The 18,479-nt window shown below is 39.3% G+C and overlaps 2 protein-coding genes across 5 annotated transcripts in view; both read right to left on the reverse strand.

Moving 5' to 3' along the window:
• Positions 1 to 103: 103 nt before the first annotated feature.
• Positions 104 to 6,861, reverse strand: nr1d2a (nuclear receptor subfamily 1, group D, member 2a). The gene is made up of 8 exons (XM_044209236.1): positions 6,555 to 6,861; positions 4,076 to 4,312; positions 3,884 to 3,972; positions 3,626 to 3,770; positions 2,787 to 3,508; positions 2,484 to 2,669; positions 1,639 to 1,849; positions 104 to 1,394 (listed from the first exon to the last, which is right to left on the reverse strand). Exons 1-8 carry the CDS (start codon positions 6,583 to 6,585, stop codon positions 1,195 to 1,197), a joined length of 1,821 nt encoding a protein of 606 aa, XP_044065171.1. The 5' UTR covers positions 6,586 to 6,861; the 3' UTR covers positions 104 to 1,194.
• A 4,566-nt stretch (positions 6,862 to 11,427) lies between these two features.
• Positions 11,428 to 18,479, reverse strand: part of ube2e2 (ubiquitin-conjugating enzyme E2E 2) — a 44,158-nt gene continuing 37,106 nt past the window's right edge. For 3 of the 4 annotated variants that reach the window (XM_044209240.1, XM_044209244.1, XM_044209243.1), the window contains 3 exons: positions 16,081 to 16,213; positions 12,695 to 12,842; positions 11,428 to 11,696 (listed from right to left, as the gene is read on the reverse strand). In XM_044209240.1, the coding sequence (XP_044065175.1) occupies positions 11,599 to 11,696; positions 12,695 to 12,842; positions 16,081 to 16,213 (379 nt within the window). In that variant the 3' untranslated portion in view covers positions 11,428 to 11,598. Of the gene's footprint in view, positions 12,843 to 16,080; positions 16,214 to 18,479 lie in introns of all 4 variants that reach the window. The other variant, XM_044209245.1, reaches the window with a different exon arrangement.

Genomic DNA, 18,479 nt, shown 5'->3' on the forward strand with positions numbered 1-18,479 from the left:
GAGAACAACAGTCACTGCTACTCTGAAGATTCATTTGTGCGGTCACTAGTTTCATTTATTCAAAATACTTTATATACTATCAATAAAAAGAAACTACACAGAGTATTCTTCACTTGTATTTATTCATACTATATCATATTTATATTCTGTCCATCAGATATTTATATATATATATATATATATATATTTATATTTATATAGTTATTTACATATGGCAGTGTTGCCAGCCGAAGAAACAGATATTTCAACAAAATGGATAACAAAAACAAGTGTCAAGATTCAGTGCTATGCTGAAAGCACACAAAGTTTGATTAAAATAAAAAAAAAGATGACAAAAAAACCCTCAGAAAGTTGGAAAACAGCAAAAACACTTGCGTGTAACTACATTTACATGTAGCCTTTACATGATGCTGTGTCACACCTTTTGTGGATTTTGTGTTACTTGGTTTTTCTGCTCCAGAACATGTACAAATGTAGTGTTGCTGATGAAATGTCGTCATCGACTCCCCCAGAAATCACCAGGCAGTGTACAGGCAGTTCACATGGACTTGAACACGTACAAAAAAACAAAAGAAAAGAAAATATACACAACACTATACACACTGAAACAATGAACTGATGCTTTCTGGAGCAAGGGGAGAAGATCCAAGTAATAGTTGTTCGCATTAAGTACAGCCATGCATTAGCAGCAATCGTCAGACATTCTTCCGTTCATTTTCTGATAGCTTGCCTTTCTCGCCAACATGTATCAGTCACAATATTCGACCAAACAAACATGCAGTATGCAAGGTATATATTGTCTCTCACATTCTCCTGCTTATCAGAGAATACACTTTGGAATTAATTGGCTTTTGGATTCACTAGTTGGTTTCTACTCTCATCATTTCATAAAGCCAGTTAAGTACTCTTCTTTGCAAAACTAAGAACCTCTGACACACGCGCACTTGCTTGTGTGCAACAAGCGTAAGCTATCTCTTCTATAAATACAGTACAGTTTTATATTTTTCTCTCTTCTATTCTTCTCACACAGTCTACTTAACAAAAATAGAATAAAAAATAACTTTTAATACATTCTAGAAACAAACACGCAACTGGGTTGGTCGAAAACAGAAGGTGAGGGGGCAGTAAGAGGCAGGTCCTGGTGGAGGTGTGTGGATAAGGTGGAGGGCACGGATGTACCCCCGTAGGAAGCTTTCAAGGGTGAACTTTGAAGGAGAGCAGCTCCTCTGAGTGCATATTGTTGAGTGAACGCAGCTCGGGAAGCTTGAGCAGCAGCTTGGTGAAGGTGGTGGCCGCCTCGTCGCCGTGGTTCTGTATCACCAGGTTTCGCAGTGCCCGGATCAGTTTATCCTGCAGGGCCTCAATTGAGTTTAGGTCCTGGATCCCTGAGCGATCTGAGCCAGAATAAAATGGGAGAAAGTGTAAATTCTGGAGAACAGAACAGGGCTTCATTAATGTTTCACCTGAGAGTTTTCTAGCAAAACTAATGTACATTTTGCTTTTAAATACATTAGACTACTTATTTTAAAGGCCATTTGTGTCACACTGATTTAAATAGAACGTATCAGATATTCGGTGCTCCCAGGATCATTTTGAGTCTTGTAATAACATAATAACGAGGTATTCTGTTGTTCTTACCGGCTGAGACAAGCACCACGGCTGTGAAGAGGCTCATTTCGTCCGAGTCGAGCTGCAGCGCCACCAGCTTCTCGCTGAACTCGCACATGGAGTTGAGCAGCTCGCCGGCGCCCAGCGACCGTAGCGTGTCGAGGCTGTAGCGCTTGCCGCTCAAGAAGGTCACCGTCCGCTCGACCATGTTGAACAGAGAGGCGAATCGAACCATCAGCACCTGGGAGTCGAGAGAGGGAAAAGCGAGAGGATTTTTAGTTTATGGTTTGATTTGTGCAGGTAAACAAAGACTCTTGTATACTGTATGTATAATAAATCTGACACTGGTTTTATGATGTGAATAAAGCAACTGTCGTTTATTTATTATATTTTTTAAATGTCCTGAGGGCATGTTGCCAATTCAAACTTTCAATGGCTCTATCATTAAGACAATTTAAATAAAAAAGGTGCACAGTATCTACAGTCAGTGCTTTAGGAGCAGAACATGAATGGGCAACTTTTGCACCACACTAAAATAATAAAAAAGATAAAGAAACCAACGGTTTGGATGAAACACACAGGCCTGCGTACATAGAATAATCTGAATAGTAACAGCTACAATGTGTTTATCGCTTTCCCCAGAAGAACGAAATGTTACACGGTCTCCTATAGAGAATTTGTGAAGTCTCTTTCATTTCGATTCCAACTGTTATCAGAGCAAATATTAGTCAGCACACACAGCTGACAGTCTGCTCTGTTTGGGAAAGCCGCAGTGGATCCTATATTCAGAGTGTTTGAAGAGCCCGCCGCGTTCGACTTCAAAGCGAGCACAAAATAACATGAAGTGTTTATGTTTTGCTCGTTTGCCCTCTTACCTCGAAAGTTCCAGCTTTCAGCAGGCTGACTTGGTCGTGCTCGGGGAGGTCACGGAAGCCCGGGATCCTCTTGGCGAAGTCGACCACCTCCCGCACGGCGGGGGTGAAGCTCATGGAGAACTCCTCCCAGATCTCCTGGCTCGGCTTGCGGGGGTCCACGTAGGGTGACGTGTTCATCGGACAGACCTGGAAAAACATTAAGACAGAAGGCCAATCAGTTAGGGTGATCAAAAGCCTAACTTTAGTTTTCATTTTCAACAATAGTAATATGAATTTTAAGAATGGAAAAAGCTAATTACTCACCAAGTGTGCTCTGTTATTCACGCAGTTGGTTGGTCCATTATAACCACTTGAGGCAGTTTGTGTGTTAAATTCATGCTGTCTTTGGCTGTCTTCTGATGGTTTACAGCTAGGGGTGCTGTTGAGCTGCTGCTGCTGCTGCTGCTGAGGCTGCTGCTGGTAAACTCCCCCCTCCTCCCTGTAAGCAGTGTCGGTGACGTGTTGGCTGTTACTGTAAGAACTGTGCTGGTAACCTCTCAAAACCACATTGCTGTTCCAGCAGTTCCAGCTCTCCTGTTGCTCCTCCATGCGGCCGTCGCACCGCGTCTCCAGGGCGACCGTGACCGGCGAAGGCGAGGCCTGGCCCTGTCTCGGCGACCTCTGCTGGCTGAACGCGAAGGCGTCTTGGTGCTGCCTGCTCATCGTAACGACGGCCTCGTCCTCGCCGCTGTCAGATGCGCAAGAGGAAGCAGAGCTGGAGTTGGTGTCCATGGAAACCACAGACTCTGAGTCCTGGGGGCACTGCGGGGAGGAGGGGTTGGAGCACGACGGGGAATCAGAAGCAGAGGAGGAGGATGAGGAGCTGGCATCGTTGGTCATGGCCTCCACTGGCAGCGACGGGCTCTGGTGGCCGTGCAGCATGCTGTGCAGCTGGCTGTTGTTGCTCATCATGTTGTTCATGGCGTTCTGCATCTCCAGCAGCATCCTCTGCTTTTCCCGCTTTGGGATGCGGCCAAATCGGACAGCTGAGAGTAGAAAATGGCAGCCATTAAATTGCGTCAAGATCAATAACACGTGATTTAACTGTATGATAATAAACGAGGCAAACAGCTGGCTGAAACTAAACTAAATGTACTGCTCACCATCTCTGGACATGCCGACAGCCAGACACTTCTTGAACCGACACTGCTGGCAGCGGTTCCTGTTGATCCTCATGATGGTGCAGCTCTCCATCTTAAGACACTTCTTGTACTGGATGTTTTGCTGGATGCTTCTCCTGAAGAAGCCCTAAGGAACCACAACATCCCCGTGACTGAGCATTAGTCGAGTGAGCGTGTACAGTCAGCAAGAGGATATGAATCAAACTTGCAGAAACGCTTCACAGTAGAAACTTGTCTCACCTTGCAGCCTTCGCAAGCATGGACGCCATAGTGGAAGCCCGAGGCCACATCACCACACACCTTGCACAACAGCACCATGCCATTGATTTCTGCAAAAACAAAGATAAGCAGTGATTCATGTGCACCAGATCAGATAGCAAACATTTTTCTAAATGACATCAATAACGGCAATGGCTTTGATGTTGTACTTACTGGTGATGCTGCTCTTGGCAGATGTGGAGGAGCGCCCCGCCTTCTCCATGCCGTGGCTACGCTGGTGGCCATTCTTGCCCGGCGGAGAGATATCCACCACCATGCCCACGGCCCTGCTGGGCAGCGAGGGGCGGGACAGAGTCGGTGATGTCGACAGGTAGCCGCTTCTGGGGCTGGTGCTCATACAGGACTCTGGGCTGGAGGCTGAGCCAGAGGAAATATAGGCAATGACTCCTCCTGTGGAGAGGGAGAGATGGTGACAAGTTATAGCGGATAAATTACTTCAAAGAAGGAAAAGAGTTCTTATTTGCTACATCTAATATCCCTGTACTTAGGCTTTGTATATAATGGTGCCAATGTAGACATTTAGACTCATCCTACTTCTAATATAAAAATGAACAATTGCATTAAGCAAGCACACAATGCAAGATTTGATATCTCGGGAAATGTGACACCTTGTTTTCATGTAAATCTATTTCTGAGAAACTAAAAATACCTTATCAACAAGCACATTAGGACATCAAATGTTGTTGTTTTTTTTAACTACTACACATCAAGCTTGCCAAAGTCAATATGAGCCAGGAATGATAAAACACTTAAAAGTGTAAACCGTGGTAATAAAAAAAAAAAAAAAAAAAAAGAAGCTCTGTATGCCAAAAAAACTAACCCTTGGCTGTAGGCTACAGTCAGAACAGGTGCGGCTGTCACGCCCATGTGTGTTGTTTCCTTTATAACCTCCAGTGCTCGCTGGTTGGATAACACGTTGCATAACATGCCTGGGACTCTATGCTATGGGAGTGTGCTCCGCTAAATGACCAGACAGGGTCACTGAAGCACTAGAGCAACATAACAGTTGCAGGAACAAAAGAATGCAAAAGGGGGAAAACATCCACCATTGGAGTTATATAATGACATGTTTGGCCAGAAAACAGGTCTGGTGTAGCAAGAATTTGAAATTAAAAGTTTGGTGGATCCACAGCTAGACCTGCAACCTACCAAAATGAGGAACTTTCAACGTGAGATGGCCGAGTGATAAATCAATTAGTTATTAGTACGTTATTAATTATTTAATAACTCTAAATTAATTTAACAATACTTTATGTTGTTATCTAAGTGCCCTTGGGCAAGGCACTAGACCTCGACACAAACTGCAGTGACTACCCAGCATGACCTGTTTAAGTGAGTCATTTGAAGTAGGGCAGTGCAACTTTAAAATAGCAAACATGCTTACTCAATTTCCATTTAAAAATAAAATGTAAGCAGGAAACTGCGCATCTGTACGTGTTTAATTGGAATATCTGTGTTATATAAGTGTGTGTTTTTTTCTTCATTAACTCTAAAACCCCGGAATTTAGAGGCAACAGCACATGATTACCTAACCACAACCCTGACTGTTCTCTTTCACGGTCCACCCACACGTGGACCTGTCATGACTTTCTGTGAAAGCGAAGCACTAGAAGGAGGAAAGAAATCTGGGTCAGTGGCTGCTGTCTCTCCCCGCCTCACGTGTATCTTGCAGTCCAGCCTCGCGCCGGCAGCGCCGTGTACAACTTGAATTATGCAATGTTCTGCGTCACGGGCTCAGCTCCGGCCAATCGGAGGAGAGTTCCACTGGAGCGGGCTCGCGGGGAGGAACGCCCCTCGACCAATCAGAGGAGTGTTCCAAAACGCTTGTACACACACAGGCACATGGCTAGGCTACGCTGTCCATGTGAGCAGGACTGGGGAAGATAAACACTGTTGTGTCAAATGTAAAAGTGGCACCGACGCAGCGCGCCGCACTGGCACTCCTAACCCCGTTTTAAAACACGGCAACGGGGCTAGAATAGCGTTTTAAATACAGTTTAGGTACACGACAATTAAATAAAATATTTTTAAAAAAAAAACCGTGTCAACATATTCTGGCACCGAGTCGACGGTTATGACGCCGCACTACAGCAAGTAAAAAAAAAAAAATAAAACAACCAAAAAAAGTTTGATTTTAATTTGTTCTGCCCTCCTTAAAAAAATAGACCTTCCTATTGCATTGATCTGTTTAATAATACGTATTATGATGCATTCAGTCATGCCACATTTTTATAACATTTTCATAACTGAATGCCAGAAATGAATGTAGTGGGTTTCCTCTCCAATAGCAACGTTACCATAAATAGCGAGACTGCATAATAAAACTTGATGTGCTATATATGTAGCAATCAATATTAATGAATTAGACCTCTCTATATATTATTTATTGGTTGTACTGTTATTGATGTCCGTGGCTATGTTGTATTTTTATATATTTTTTTATTAGCACCTTGAGCTCGAGAGAAACGTTCCCATATACTTTGTATATGGAAATGGCAAATAAACAAACTTGAACTTTAAACTAAATGTTGGCAATCACTGCAGCAAAGTCCTGGCGTGCATGCAATTTAAAAACACGACAACCTTGCATTTTAATGCGGCAACCATTATATGTCAAACAGTGTCCTCTTACCAGGCTTGGCTGTCCCAACGTCCTCAGGCATCTCCGGTCGAGGAAAAAGCAAAATCTCCCAACAGATATTCAACTAAACTCAACTGTCTCTGTCGCGACTTCTGCCACTGTCATGAACACGACGGAGGCTAAACTTGGCGATTGTTTGCGAGTACAACGAGTTAAAAGGTGTTAAAAGTTCACATCAGGAGTCTATTTCGACAAATAATCTGCAGGTCCGAGTCTCAGAGAGAGAACAAGAAGCGGAGAACACGCGTCTGGATCGGAGGAACTCCCTCCTTGTTGTGAGTGACTGCGGGTTATTCAAGAGAACTAAATGTTCTCAATACTGGCCCATGTGACCCATTTGTCGGCCACGCCCCTCCGCCCGGGCCGCTCGAGCCACTTTAACCCAGTGACACACTTTCAGCACAGCGGAGGGGCGGAGCCACGCGCGTTTTGTGCTACGTAACGTGGAATGGTAACATAGCGGTCACGTTGCAGAGCACAACGTGAAGGACGAACCACGACCAGCTCGGTACAGTCATGCCGCGTGCGGGCCGGAGCCCATAAAGTCACGAAAGGTGATATTTTTTTAGTTTGTTTGCACAAGTTTATTATTATTTTGTGTATATATACACACACACATATATATACACATATACACACATATATACATATATATATATACACATATACATATATATATACATATATACACACACATATACATATATACATATATATACACACATATATACACACATATATACATACACATATACACACATATATATATACACATACATATATATACACACACATATATACACATACACACACACATATACACGCACACACACACATATATATATATATATATATATATATATATATACACACACACACATGTGTATATATAAATATATACACATATATATACACATATATATGTGTATATATAAATATATAAACAGTGGGTTGGGGTTAGACAAATACAGAATAACGCCATTACTAATACTCTATTAGAGTGTGGTTGTTTTTGGGACGGCACTAGTAACCTTTATATTAGTTTATATAGCTTATATCATTTGTATGATATTCCGAGGTGAAAATAAAACATGACTAGCTTGAGTTCTCGTCATTATATGGTGGCTCAGTCGTTAGAGACGCATATGAATTTATAGTAAATTATCACATAAACATCAAATATAGTTATTACTTTTTTCTCTCTCTCCAGCAGTTAGACGCTAACAAGCTGCAGCAGGCACACACTCGCCTTTTAAGTGCACCTTGAGTTTCAGTGTAAATAGCAGCACTTTTAAGTAAGTATATAAACTACAAAGTTTGAGGTTACCTGAATGTTTCCATTTTATGCTACTTTATACTGGTACTCCACTATTTCAGAAGAAAATGTTGTACTTTTTATAAAATTATACATTGTTATAGATTAAAACATCTAATATTTAAATTAGCGCCACCATGACCAGATGCAACATTAAAAGGTTAATGCATCAGTAATTGTATTCCAATAGACCATTACACTGTTTTATCTTACACAGCAGGGGCCGTTCTGCATAATGAGTCCTTTTACTTTTAATACTGTAATGTACATCTTGCTGATAATACTTCAAAACATGTTTGAAAAGAGGGAGCGCAAGTATTGTCTTGAAGTATGTATGTTTAAAGAATGAAAGGTGAGGATGATATAAAATGTGTAATACAATTCAGAAATTCAAAAATGCAATAAACAATATAAAATAACAGTTTAATACTCTTACCATTCTTTGTGTACACAATAAATCGGTTTTGGTTAGTTTATTCAGTTGATATAATGTATTCCTACACCGTACCAGTATGTATATCAATGTGTGTGTATACATGTATGTGTGCAGTACGTGGATACATTTATGTATATGTCTGTTTACGTGTGTATATGCCCCAACTTTTATTTTAACCTAAGAACAAAATAAAGATAATTTTACTTTACTGCAGGACTTTTACTTGTAATGGAGTACTTTAACATTATTGTATTGCTACTTTTACTTGTGTGTTCATGTTTTGGGTCCCTGTATAAAGCTGTTTTACTTAATACAGTGCAGACCAGTACACCACCACCACCACAAAAATGACTTCAATCAGCACCGCTTGGCTCACAGTTTTCACAAAAAACTATTATTTTAAGACTCTCAGGGATTTGTATTACTGCATTATACTGCACATGCATCCATATTATTGTGTTTATGCCCTTTAAAGTGTCAGTTTAAGGACGCAGCAATACTTATATCAGCCAACATCAGCTTTTTGTGATATGTTTGGAAAGCTTAAGCTGCATTTGTACAAAAACATGCACGTCATTATCGCTTGATATGGCTGGGTAAATATAAGATGCTGGTGATGGCTTTGAAAGAGCTTATCAGTGCACAACTAGCGTGGAGTTTTATTATCTCGGGCTGCTGACATTGGCCACATATTTATTGTTTCTTTACAACCACCCAAGCCAAATTCATATCCCACTTGAGTGTATCGTGTCACTGTGCTTTAATGACCCACCACCCCTTATGGACTGCCAAGAGCCGATAGATGACACATACACTGATCTGTCTTTGTACACGCAGTTGTTAAGCTGACTTGTAAGAAGTGAAGTGCGGTTTGTCATTTTGTCAAGCCCCATGGAAGTCCCCAAACTCCCCCAGTCATCAAAGATTTGATGATTCAAAAGTCGTAGAGGTGTCAAGGTAAAAAACTAGGCTAAATTGGGTGCAGAAGTTAGTTTTTTAGACGTCTTGATGACATATACCAAGTTTAAACAGCACTCAAAGTCACAGTGAAACTGCAGTTTGCTGCAGTGTGCCATCATCTGGTCAGAAGTTTAATTTGTCCAGTACTCTGGTTTATAACCAAATACCTGCAAAACTAATGACATTCCCATCTGCTTCAGCTGTTCTTTGTGTTTAGTGCTAAACAGCAAATGTTAGCATGCTTACATGCTAAACTGAGATGGTAAATCTTACACATGCTTAGCATCAGAATGTAGCATTGTGAGCATGTTAGCATGCTGATGTTAGCATTTAGCTCAAAGCACTACTGCACCTAAGTATAGCCTCACAGAGCCGTTAGCATGGCCGCAGACCCTGAATCTTCTTATACCATGTTAGACAGTTTGCTTAAATCACACCTGGATACATATATTTTTACACGTCTGCGTTCCCCAAAAATATTAATGTTTTACAGGAAAGGAACAAGACGGATTTTGATATAAAACCACACAAAAAATTGTTTTTAACATACATTTGACATATACCAAGAGATAATGGGACAATTAATGCAGGCGCACAGGTTTAGAACTAGAAAAATGTATTATTTTTATTTCACTGTGATCCTAATTCTGCTAGTATAGTCACTGAAAAATCTGTTATATTTAACCTAGATGTCTAAAAAATGTTTACTTTTTGACCAAAGTTTTGACCTTCCAAATAAAAACTGTGCTTACTGGATCACTTATGAAACCACAGTGTACTCAGAATACAATCAAAACAAGGCTAACCACAGGGTTTGTACTCTAACTGATCTATTAATAACTTGGCCTTGTCAGTAACTATTTTAATAACACGTAATAACAACATTCATTATGCTTACTGTATCATAAATCCCTCTCTGGGCTATTGTAAATCTGACAGGCTCAACTACATACTGTACCCAAAATGTAAATGACTGATGTAAATGTAAATGATTAACATTTACAATTGTTGACCAGATGAATTTGTTGAATCACATTTGTGATTTGTTATTGCATATCTACAAAATCAGCTGTTTTGTTTTTTTAAAATTAGTCAACTATTAACTTTGGCCACTTTGTTTTCCAAAAAGAATATATTGGGTTCTTGGAAAAGACACTTTCATAAAAAAATTATTAACAGAAATACAGAGCCAGAAATCCCTTTGTCAGTTTAAAAAAAAAACACTTGCACAGAGTGCATTTATTTACCAGATTCAGCTGTGAGGCCAGAGTTCAGGCCTCTGTGGAATGGTTCACTCTTGGCAGGATATAAGATCATCAAGAGCTATCAGCCATTGGAAGCATTTCAAGAGCTGAACACTGACACGCAGATTTAACGCTGTATTTCAACTCCGTGCATAAGAAACGTCTCAACATGCCAGACGCTAAATTCATTCTTACTTGTTTTGGTAAATGTTTAACAGATATTATTTGATTTCAACATACTCACTGTGGGAAATTAAGCTCGTACATTATGTTGTGGGCCTGGTCACCCTTTGCTTTGCAGAGATTTGCTTAAATATCACTTTTGTAGTGTGTGACAGTTTGTCTTGTTGTAATAATGTTTTTATGCTGCCCTCTTGGGCCAGGTCTCTCTTGAACAAGAGACTTTTAACCTAGTTAAATAAAATGGAAAATGAAATGAATAATACACAAACTCTACCATTATTTAAAGGATAAGGTTGGTGATATTCTATATTTTTCTCTCTTTAGTCTGTCTCTCAATACTTTCCTGTCTGTGCATATAATGTACAGTATCTGTCAACAACTGTAACTTCTATGAAGACAGACATTTTATATTACTTCAACTGTGTTTTACTATACTGTCATTCATCATCTGATTTTCCACCAGCCTCCACTTACCGACAGAAGTTAACTGACAAATACATTAACACTTTCTACATTATAGTGTAGTTATGAGTCATTTACCTCAAATGTACTAAAATTAGACTCAACATCACCAACATGATATTAAAAACAATATTATAATCGTCATATGTGGCTGACAAGTGTTCCCAGCATTAGTTCAAGGGATTCCTGTTAATTTGTCCAGCAGGTTTGCATGTGGAATCCACCTTTCAATTAATGTGAAAAGAAAAACCAGACAGACAAGACTTCCTTTCCATTGTGTTCCTTTATTACCATATTTGCGGAGATAACTTAATCAGGAAGCAAAAAATATACCAGACAATAAAGTACTAAAAATCTGAGATACAAATAACCCCCCAACACAAACCACCCAGAACCCCCCCACCCGTCCTCCTCCCACTGTCGTCCTCTGTGGGTTTATGTGGCGTATCGCTTCGTCCACTGTTTGGCTGTTCGGTCATGTTCCACTCTGTTAGTCGTGTACTGGGTGGCGATGCTTCCCACCAGGGGATCGGCTGAACGGAAAAATATTTAAGTTAAGTTTATCTGCACGTAGAAATGATAAACAAAGAGAGAAAGAACATTTTCTTCACCAGACATCTCGCTATTTTTATATAAACAGGAAATTATTTTAGGTGCATAGAAAAAACAAGACTTTTGTCGTGTCAGTTTTAGTACTGATTCCACTACCTCAATTTACCAGGTCAAAATCAGTCTTTTAAGAACACCTTTTACCTATTGGAAAGTTTTTTTTTTTTTTTTTACATTATAGAGTAAAATATTTGTACATGAGCAGAATCTGACAGTTGACTCCTGTCACAACCTTTTAATAAAGCAGCACTCAGACATCAGGACAAATGAAGTGTGTCGCCTGCGGCAGAAAACAAACTTTTGTCTGAAGTGGGGGTTAAAATGCAAAAAAACCCCCTGTCTGCTTTCACTCTTACGAGCCAAGTACATTTATAAAATAGAATAGGATGTCCAGATGACGCTGTGTTTCCTGTCAAGGTGGCAGCACTGACAAAATTTACCAACATTTCAGAGTTTCAGATTTCTGTTGTTTTGTAAAACCGTGGAAAATCTGTTTATGTAGCAATTAATGAGCTTGAAAGGTGATTCAAATCACATATCTGAAGATATACATCAGCCTGAACAGTATGATTTGTTTTTTTCTCGTTCTCCTGACTGTCTTCATGGACATATACTTGATGTGGCACACTGCGAAAAGTAGAGCGGAAATTGGTGAGATGTGAAGAGAGCCAGCAAGACAAAAATAAAATAAAATAAAAAAAGCTTCACTTCAGAACATGGCCGCCGCTATCGCCTGCTGCAAACAGGCTGTGCATTTAAATAAAAGGGTCAGAGTGAAACTTTTATGTTAGCAAGTGTTAACTTGTAAAGTCCATCTCAGACAGTGAACATCTCATAAGCCTGTTCCAAAACATCTTTCAGCAGTTTGGTCTATGATGGGGCTGTAACCACCGAGCGTTCATCAACACGATCTCAGTCTTACCTGGGTTACAGTCTGTGAGCAGGGAGCAGATGGACAGCAGGACCTTGGAGATGGTGAGGGCCGGGCTCCAGTTGTCCTTCAGGATGTCCAGACAGATCACCCCCTGACTGTTGATGTTGCAGTGATAGATCCTCGTACGAAAAGTTACCTGCAGACACACAAACAGTGCAGTTCACAGTCAGGGTGCAAAAACAGTTCCTACAATTGTTTATCCACAGATTTAACCACCACAAATACACTAAAACAGTCCTAAAATAATCCTATTAATCCTAAAACACAATATGTAATGTTATATATTGTAGTCATGTATTGAGGATATGTATGTTTGTAAATTTTAATTATTAATTTCCCTACACACTTGTAAAAAGTCTTTTGTATAAGCAATTTGATTTAGTATTCACACATTTCAACCGAAAAAGGCTTATTAATGTATAAACTTTAATGATAAATTGTTAAATATAATAGTAATATAATAGTTTATAAGTGTTACATTCTGACTGAACTGTAGTTTAATCATACAGAAACACTAAACTTAGACCAACAGCATTGAACCTGCAGTCACTGCTTTACAAAATACTTGTTTTCATCTGCAGGGGATGAAAGCCCTCTGGTGGTTGGAAAGAGGTATTTCTAAATACCAGGAAACACTAGCACAAAGGAAAATCACTGAGCTGTGACATTAGCTTAAGACCCAGTAACTTCTCATTAAGGTGTCAGTACATTAACCAGCAGCGAGAGCAAGTTATTTCCTTCCAGTAAATGTTTTGATGAAACACTGAAAACAAAATTATTGTGAGCTGTGGGAAATCTCAGCTGGAGTTTAGATGTTTTAAACTGTCAGTGTAGGTCTGCAGTACATGTAGCATCTGAAAAGGTGCAGATGCATTCAGTGGAGACACCATTTCACTTGCAGCTTTGGATCCTCAGACAAAAGTGGCTTGTATGGGTATTTTTAAATCTTGGTTTCACCTTTGCCCTTCAAACTTCACAAGGCGATTTCCTGCTGAGGTTTTTACAGTAAACCAAACTTTCCACTCACACAGTCATGTTTGCATCGCTTAAGAGGACATTACATTGACTTACATTTATTTCCTTACTTACCCTAACCACTACTTGCGTAACCTTAACCAAGTCTTCACCCTACAATTTAATCATTTACATTATAGGGACTTGCATTTTGTCCCCATAAGGAAGGCGAGTCCCCACAATGTGACTGTGTAAACAGATATATGACCCCACAACATGAGTAATACACGCTCACACACACACACGACCAAATATGTATTCTGTCAAAAATCTATAATTTGAAAGCTGAGAAATACACATAAGATCTATAAGAGATTTCTTTAGCTCAAAACAAACAGCAGAAACAAATACCCCAAAACAAAAATATTGTGGAATGGTTCCTTGTTTTGTTTTGAATCTCTCCAGAACAGGTTGTTTATTCATCCTCCAGTTTTTTTATTATTATTGTTGTTTAGGGTGATATCACTTTTTTTTTTAAAAATGACATGATTTTTTTTTTATCCCACTGGAAATTAGTATTTAACAAACAAAAACTGTTTTCACCACCGGGATTGGCATTTTTATTGCCATCATAATGACCATATTTGTTACACAAAGTAGTTGAAATTGGTCCAAATAATCCTGAGGGGACAAACAAATGAACCACTATCCATCTATTAATTTGTACAGACTGTGGAAAATACAGTACATTAAAACCAATAGTACAGCGTATCCATAGTGTACAGGCAAAGCAGCAATGAGCTGACAAATAGGAAATCTCTTATTATGAAGGAGAAAATCACACATCAAAAGCAAAGACTTGACTGATGTCTGATAAGTGACTGTGGCATCGTCTCCATGCCTGCTGAGAGAACAGACGCTAAAAATGTTCGTCAGGACTTTTGTGAAACAGAACTAGTTTTTCCAAATATCAGGACCAACAACATCCTACGCTTCTCACGGTTGTTCCCATAGTTCAGATCCCATTTAAGAATGTAAATCTGTGTATAAACTGCAGAGAGGTTTTCCAGAAAGTCGCGTACTGTTGATGTGACCGTCATGGGCTCTGCTTGTATATGTGCTGCCGTGCTGCTAGTATACCAGAGCAAGAGAAGCTGTGCATCAGTGAAAAGACGGTAAGCACTTTGTTTCTGCTCCAACACTTCAGACAAAAGCACTTTCTATAGCAGGTAGTTTAAGGCAAGTAGGGTTGCCGTTTAACGGTATACCATGGTATGAAGATTTATGGTTATACCATGTACATTTGCTCATCTACGGTACTGAATTCTACTGGATTAGTTTTTTTTTTAATTCAAGTTTATAGTTTCATGTTTGTCAGGACATATTTTGTAAAATTCTAATAACGCATTTGTTCAACCAAAAAACCCTTCTGTTTTTCATTCCTTTAAGGTAACTTATAATAATAATAATAATAATAATGTGTAAAACCGTGATATCTTCTGAGACGTTATTGAACCGTGAAAATCTCACACCGTGAGTGATCTGACCGAAGCTTAAACTTACATTATTTCTTTCTGTTTTAAAGTCTGGTGATATTATATATTTTTCCTGTTGTCAGCAAAACCCTTTAAAAGACGCTAGAGAGCTCCATTGTCCACAAACTAGTAAAAGCACATAATTGAGTCACACCGTTGAACTGGGCGATGTTTTTCTTTATTACCATGAACACAAGCGCTGTCGTTTTGTTTTTTTGTTTTTTAAAGTCGATCACTCAAACATAATCCTGCTGCTGGAAATACTCACTGGATTTTAAGCCAAAATCTGTGGCTTAAAATAGTCCCCAACAAATACACAATATTTAACTACTGTTTGAGTAATATTCACTAAAACTATTGCCCCGATGTTTTAGGAAATGATTCAGTCATTTTAAATAAAATGTATATATTTGTTTCACTTCTTTAAAAAGATTTACGTCTTCATTAGGAGTTCATTAAGTAACACTTTCAAAGCTAAATTTAATGGCAAAATAGCAACAAAATAAAAAACTCCCCCATGTCAGATCTCTACTTTCATATTCAGTATATGAGTCAGAAAATCAGTCAGCTTCGTGCAGTTTTTACTGATGTCACGTTGAAGGATTTCTATATTCTTCTGAATAGAAATCTCTGGTGTCAACATGTGAAGTGTTCAGATTTTTATAAAGTAATCAGATCATTCTGTAAATGGTAAACGGCTACATTTATAAAGCAGTTTATAATTTTTGCTTCTCATTCACCCATTCTCACACACACACACACACACACACACACACACACACTGATGGCAGCGAGCTACCACGTGCCCATGTGGACGGGAGGAGCTGGAGAACGAACTCTGATCACACTCTGCATGAGTGCAACATGTTGTACTAATATCAGCACCTTGGGGGGTTTGAAGGGGTAGTCGGGCGTGAAGGCGATGTCCAGGAAGAAGACGCCTCCCTCGTACACGGAGCCCGGTGGTCCCAGGATGGTTGATCTCCACTCATAGATGTTGTCTCCTTTTGGACCAGCACTGCAGGCAGAGAAAACACTTTCATTTGCATTTCATCTACACAATCACTCGGAAAACATAAAACAATTGAAGCACTGGGTAATGCAACATCCATACAGGAGTAATGATTCCTGGAGCTGAATCAATAACCTTCAAATCATCTTAGATGTCAATATAAATTAAATGTATTTTCGTTTTCCAAAAACACACCGGATTAATCTGCTCCTGCACACCATAATTCATATTTGAAATTTTAAAGAATCAATGTTCGTTCTTATCTTTCTTGGTGAACAGTATTTTCCATTCTATATTTATCACACTGTCTTATCAGTAATGCTGAGGAAGAAAAACACTCTGCCATTACAAAGTAAATCTCGTCTTCCAACACACCAGAAAAAATATGTACACAGCAAATACACCATAATAAATAAAAAAAATAATAAAAAAACCCCCACACATTGAGGAAGGGTGTCAATATTCCAATGTAGATTATATGCTTCTGTTGCTTCAAACAGATGCAACTGGATCTACATTAATGGAGTAATCGATGCAGTTTGTACTACAGTATGAAAGTCACACATTCATTCATGTACTGAGTGTATAACCTTATGAATCGCTGCACAACTAACGCTTACTGGCAGCATACTGGAGCGTGTGGGCGTTGTATTTTCTTTTTTCAGTAAGGAGCTGAACTAAAACTGACTATAAATGCCGCCTTCCATTCAAGACGTGCTCGACTTGTGTCATTCGACTTGTGGGAAATTCCACCAAAAGTAACATTCATTCAGCAGGAGTAGATGCTGTATGAATCATTTACAATTTTTTCTGAAGCGCTAAGGATCAAGGGAAAAGCATCATGCATCTTGTAACTGCACTGCCTTTGATGGATGAAAGCAAATTTAATGCGTCACATTTCCTGTGGCCATAAATATTACAATTTGGATATAAAATGCAGAAACACTAATTCATTTCTGCAAAGTGACTTTTGCAGATCATGAAACCTGTGTATTTTCCCTTTAAATGCGGAGAGAACAAAGTTCCTTTTCCCTTGTGCATCATTCAGAAGATGCCTCAGTTCAAAGCAAATCCCCAGTGATGTGTCTATGCATCATGATCTGTAATCTGTATTGATTTGTCCTCAAAGCAGACCAGCCTTTATCCCTCTTACATGCAGAACATGTGGTCTTGAACCCCTTGGGGTCATGAGTACAAGACATAATAATATTGATCCAAATGTCTTCGGGCGCCGGCAGGACAGATGTTGCGCTCTGCTGTGCTTTTTTGATCAACCTTAACACGGACGTTTGGCAGAGTTTCAGTACCAGCTACAAAATAGAAAATTGATCCAGAGAGCGCAGTTTGGGCTAATTAACTGGGTGTTAAAAGACATGACAGATGAAAACTTCCACCACATTAAAAGCTTTGATTTTAATGATACGAACACATTCCTTCAAACACGCCCAACGCAGCCTCAAAACACCATTTTACTCTCATCTGCATTCATGACAAGCCATTAAGGGATGCAAGAATCTGTTACAAGATCAATTAGTTTCGATATCATAAGATACATGTTGTTTGAGCTACATCAGATAGTTACGAAAACTAGCACAAACAACCCTTTTCCCCAAGTCAAAGCAGTGTGGTGCATAGTTTCAACGCAGCTGGGCAGCAGTCATGTCTGCTCTATGAAATGTTTTCAAGATGGAGACGTTAGTCACACAGCTTGAACTTCAAGAGTTTTCCAGAGTTAAATACAACTTCACACAAAAACCTCACGCAAAGCACAACAAGCTCTCAGAGATGAGTGAATAACTTTGGGTTTTGGACCGCTGGTCAGACAAAACAAGAAATTTGAGGATGTCACTTGGGGCTCTGGGCCTATTTTCTAATCAAGTAATTGAGAAAATAATTGGCAGATTAATCGATAAAAATAATTGTTAGTTGCAGCCCAAATTTTATAGACCAAATAAATAAACCAATAAATAATCAGCACCATACTTTAGCAGTACCAACAGTGTTGTTGGGACTCAATTACTTTCCCTGTTGATTTAAATCTGTACAACAAACAAGTTATAACTACATGATACAAAACCAGAAAGAAAAGTAGAACTCAGGACGTCAGTTTCATTTATATCACTAACATGCAGACGTGCTAACTTCCCCTTCAATAACAAGTTAAGCGTGAGTGTATTTTCATATTTTGAACATTTAAGTAATTACAAAATACATTATACAATATGAGGTACTCAATTAAACATGCCTTTTAATCCATCATGTGCTGGGGCAG

The sequence above is a fragment of the Siniperca chuatsi genome, linkage group LG9, assembly GCF_020085105.1.
Source record: "Siniperca chuatsi isolate FFG_IHB_CAS linkage group LG9, ASM2008510v1, whole genome shotgun sequence".
NCBI classification, from domain to species: Eukaryota; Metazoa; Chordata; class Actinopteri; order Centrarchiformes; family Sinipercidae; genus Siniperca; species Siniperca chuatsi.